This window comes from Gavialis gangeticus, unplaced genomic scaffold (genome assembly GCF_001723915.1).
Source record: "Gavialis gangeticus isolate Ggan-Ray unplaced genomic scaffold, GavGan_comp1, whole genome shotgun sequence".
Lineage (NCBI taxonomy): Eukaryota > Metazoa > Chordata > Crocodylia > Gavialidae > Gavialis > Gavialis gangeticus.
In genome coordinates, this window is record NW_017728996.1 from 2,935,456 (window position 1) to 2,940,361 (window position 4,906).

Below are 4,906 nucleotides of genomic sequence, written 5' to 3' on the forward strand. Positions count from 1 at the left end.
CCTGCAACAGCTCATCAAGATTTCCCATGTGGCTCTTAGGCCCAAAAAATTGCCCATCCCTGCTATAAAGCTTCTGTTTTGTTCTTCAAGGTGAAGCATAAAATAGCACTGCATTTCCCCTGGTTTGTGAATGCACTAAGGCCCTGCAAGAAAGTACTGGGGCTGAGGAAGAATGAGTCATGTGCCAGTTACCAAGCTTTCTTCATAGTCTTCAGCCTTGGGGTTAACACACACAATCATACGCACTTTTCCTTCGCCATCAAAGTAGTTCTTGAACAGATGAGTTAGTTTGGAGTCTCTATAAGGGACCATCTGAAAAGACAAAAAGAATCTAAGAAATCCCACCACAAGCAAAACCTTGACATGTTAATAAAAGCCAATAAGATGACAAATCTGTTGGTTACCTTATAGGTGCCATACATTTGGTTCTCCCGCAGAACTTCGATACATGTTCTCAAAGTCATTAGTGACTGGTTGATGTTCCCTGAAAGAAACAGAGGTATGACAGAAAGAAATTGTTAAATAAATCAGTTGGGTATAGGTCTATCATTAAATTCAGCAGCCAGTTTAGTCCTCAGTCATCATTCATTGTGGGGCAGTTGTACTGACTGAAGCAGAAGCATATGCTTTTTTATTTATGAGCTTAAAGTACCGTATTTTCGCGCATATAGCCTGCAGGCTATACACGTTTTTACAAACTTGACAGGTGAGTGAGGACTATACAAGGGTGCGGGCTATGCAGAGTCTTTAGAACAGCATAGCCCATCCCCACCGGGATTATCTTGGCACCACTTTTAGTTGGCGCCATGCCCAGCAGAGCCCATGCTTGTGGCCATGTCTTGTGGGGAGGCTGCAGGTGGGCGGTGAGAATCTGCAGCGAGCCCCAGCTCCAGCGGGGAATACATGGGTGCGGGGAATACACAAACTATTTACGAAAATACAATTTTCCGTGGGTTTTACATGGGTGCGAGCTATATGCACGAAAATATGCTAAACAGTACAATGAGTGTTCATCTTTCCAGGCAAAGGGGACAATTATGGATCAACAGAACACAAGACACAGCCCATCAGGTTTTTTCAGGGTTATCTTTAATAAGAAAGATCACCCCATGACTAGGTATTTAGTCCACACTCAATTATACACACTAAACACATAAACAGATGATCCAACCTGAATACATACCTGCTTCTCGTAATCTACTTCCCTCTGCTTTGGTCCTATTAGTTCTTTCACTTCCAGCTAGGTCAACCAAGGACAGCTGACTTAATGTGATTTGCTCTTTTTCCTATAACAGAAAGGAAAATTATGTTAGGTTACTGCCATTAACAGTTGCTCTACTATTTGAGGGGCGTGGAATAAAAAACACACGCGCTTTAGAACCTTGCAAATTCTAGCAATTTAGTTTTGAAAGAAAATTCGAGCAGGTCGTTAATTATTAATGCAAGATGCTATGTGCCATTAATGTTTAGCGCACTAGCTTTTCAGGTCTTTTCCATCTTAGTGTACAAGTTTGGCAGCTTCACAAAGGCTCTCCAAAGTTCCACATACTTCAGTTTTGGCTTAAAGGGGAAGCAAAGCAAGAAACAAGAGAACAAGTTTGGCTTACTGCTTTGGTATTCTAATGTAACAGTGTTTTCCCCACCATTTTTATAACAAAAAAATTTAATTGAAGGCATTTATCAAACAGTTAACTTGTAGGGGGGCATCTAAGAAGTCTCAACTGCAATGCTTCAGATAGGACCACAGACAGGTCATTCTGTGAGCCTCTACATGAGAATTTCATGCTTATTTAAATAACTAGCCTTTGCATTTCACCTGTAGAACATTATCTCCATCTGCATCCAGGGGGGCCTGAGCCAGTTTAATCATGAACACACTATGAGAACGACTGGATTCACGATTCAGCTGGGTGTTTGCGATCCGCCTTCTCTTCTGACCTGTTAAATAAGGCATACTTTTTATTCAAGGGCCAAATCTGTGACGGCCAATTCAGGTTTTTATGATATATGGATTTCTACTATGAATAGATGCATACAATTGTAAAATAGAATTACTGTCTTACAATCTTACCTCTCCAAAAAACCTCAAAAGCTTCATCAGTAGATTTTACCTCCACTTCTGTGCATCCTATAACATACATGTTGTGATTCTGGTCCTCACGGAGTACTCTGGATTGTGGTGGTCTGGAAAGAGTATTGTTGTGATCAAATCTACAGACAATGCATTTGAAGCAAGAGACATGCAAATTCTTTTAAGAACCAGATTCAACCTGAACACAAGGCATCAGACATAATCCCATACCAACAGAAGGAAGAGTCAACATGAATGCATGGCAAAGTGCTCAGGCAGGATTAGTTGCACTTCAGTTATTGCTTTGCTTCAGTTCGTAAGCCATGTTTAATTGCAATTCTTATTAGGGACTGTGAGGCTGGAAGACTACTGCTGCTTTCCTACATGCATGAACACTTATAGAAGCAAAACAGGTTTCAGTAGCACTATTCTGTATTTGGTAGTAAAGCAAAGGAAAAGTGATACAGTTCATGTTTCTTTTTTTCTGCTACTGTTGCTAAAATAGATGCTGAAATTATTTAATAGGGAGGGACGACATGCTGTGCACCTACATAAAGTCATCGATCCGCATGGGAGTGCTGCAACTGTTCCACTTATCACCCTTCCGCATGGGAGTGTTACAGCTGTTCCATCTACCAAAGGAACAGGACAAAACATTATGGTGTCCACAGCAACCTTTGTTCTTTTAAAAAAAAATAAAGAAGGAATCTCCAAACATTAATTGTTGCAAAGTAAACAAGAGGGACTATTGTAAGAACTTTCCAAGACCAATTTGTGCAAGTCAAATGAGCGGATGATCTTATAACAAAAACAAAAGCAATTAAACCAAGCAAATTTAACTCCCTTTAAAAGCTTCCACATGTTCTACAGGCATTTGAACCCAATTAAGAGCAAGATTCTAAAGAGGTCCCTCTCCAGAGACCTCAAGAGCAGGCTGTCATGGATGACAGCAAATTAGTTTTAAAAAATCTGACCCACTTATGAAAGACTAAGACATATGCCAGATCCTCAAGTGGATTTAAAGTTACTGACAAATACAAAGGAGAAAGAATCTGAGGTTAAACTTGAGATAAATTACAAGGTTCAGAAAGACGTGTGCAGATGCAAAGGATCCCAGACCCTCTAGCAAAGGACAGGGGCGTGTGGTCTGGAGGCCATTTCTGGCAGCTACAATTTTGATTCTGACACCTCCGGTTAGAGATGTAAATATTGTTTAAAAAAAAAAAAATCTATTTAACTTCCTCTAATCATATCATTTAAGCAGATAACTGTTAACACAGCAATTTGGGGACAGCTGCTACTGAGAGCCACTCGCACTTTGGGGATGGGGAGGTGAGGGGGGAAGGACCCAGTAACAAGCTGGCCAGACAACACAGCCCAGGTGAAACCCAAGGCTGGGAGAGAGGGAGCACCTATGAACAAGCAGTTAACTGGTTATTTGACAAATCATTAGGTCACTTGCTGTTTTTCTCTTTAACATCATAAGCTAAGGGTACTAGTCCCCACTCTCCCTGCTGTCTTCTGGTTCCTCCTAGGGGAAACTCAGGTTTTCCTTCGCCCCACTTCCCTGCCACATTGCATCCCTGCCATGTCCCACCCTAAAGGATAACAAATAAACTAACCGGTTATTGCTGGGATTATCAGTGAAACAATTATCATTTAACCTATCACATCCCTACCTCCCACTGTCTGCTCCAGTTTTTAAGGAACAAAACAGTTGACTGGAAAAACCAAAAGGTGTAGGAGTCAACTTTAGGAAGCAAATCACATTTTGGCCAATGTAATATTCACTTCCTTAAAAGAGTTGTTTAAAAAAGGCTGGTAACGAGCTGTGTAGACTGTAAATTGTGGTCATCAGCCAAGAGTGAGTGCATGAGCAAGTTTTGAAGTCCAAAAGCCAGTACCAAACATAAGAAAAAGATTAATAACTGGATACCATTATAGTCAGGAAGTAAGAGCTACTTTTTAGTAGCAAAGGTACCCATGACTTGTTTAAGTGCTGCTTAAGTATTTAGACAAGCTAATACCTCACATCAGAGATTTGTCACTGCCCCTATTTTTCAGGTGGCAAGCGAGGCAGAAATGTGCATGTTTACAGAGAGTATTAGTGGCAAAGCTGGTTTTCTCCACGGCTCACAGTTGTGAACTACTCCATGGTCAACAGTTCTGTGCCCATGTCACTATGTTGTATACACTTCCATAGGCATCCAAAACTGTGGTCTTAGACACAAATCCAAAAAGGGGTATTAGTGCACAGCACTGTCAGATAACCCAATACATAATATCTCAACAGGTGACAGGGCTCAAAGCACATTAAAAATACTTACTTTGGTTTTATTGGATCATAGGGAATTTCCTCCAAGAGGTCATATATGTAGTTATTATAGATTTCAACGTACGAGACAAAGACACTGTAGACACTATCTTCATCAACCTCTTCCACTTTGCAGTGATCTTGTACATTGATCATGTCAGCAAATTCCGGATCGATTTGTCGTCTGTTAAATACACAGAACAGTAAGTAACTGAAATAAACCAAACTAATGTCCTACTAAGAATTCTTTAGGTTAAGTCTTCAGTAGTTTGAATACCTTGGAAGTGCCTACCTTGAACACTAAAATTATGCATCTAATTTTCCTCTAGGAAAAATTGAAAATCACTTGGTGAAAAACTTAAGTCCAGTTGCATTTATTACTATATTGGCTGTGAAATCCTCAGCTGTGGTTGCAGTTAGAAGAATGCAAAGTAGGGACATAAATATGAAATTAAAAAAAGTTAACCAATAATTGGAGGAGTTTAAATGGATTAAAAAAAAAAAAAAAAGTCAGCAAAAAT

At 40.1% G+C, this 4,906-nt stretch overlaps 1 protein-coding gene across 1 annotated transcript in view; it reads right to left on the minus strand.

Moving 5' to 3' along the window:
- KIF23 (kinesin family member 23) overlaps positions 1-4,906 on the minus strand; it is a 45,736-nt gene that overhangs the window by 13,537 nt on the left and 27,293 nt on the right. Inside the window, exons 8-14 of the mRNA XM_019503803.1 lie at positions 4,399-4,569; positions 2,623-2,703; positions 2,072-2,184; positions 1,817-1,938; positions 1,184-1,286; positions 405-484; positions 193-312 (exon numbers count right to left, since the gene is read on the minus strand). Of these exons, the coding sequence (XP_019359348.1) occupies positions 193-312; positions 405-484; positions 1,184-1,286; positions 1,817-1,938; positions 2,072-2,184; positions 2,623-2,703; positions 4,399-4,569 (790 nt within the window). The remainder of the gene's footprint in view (positions 1-192; positions 313-404; positions 485-1,183; positions 1,287-1,816; positions 1,939-2,071; positions 2,185-2,622; positions 2,704-4,398; positions 4,570-4,906) is intronic.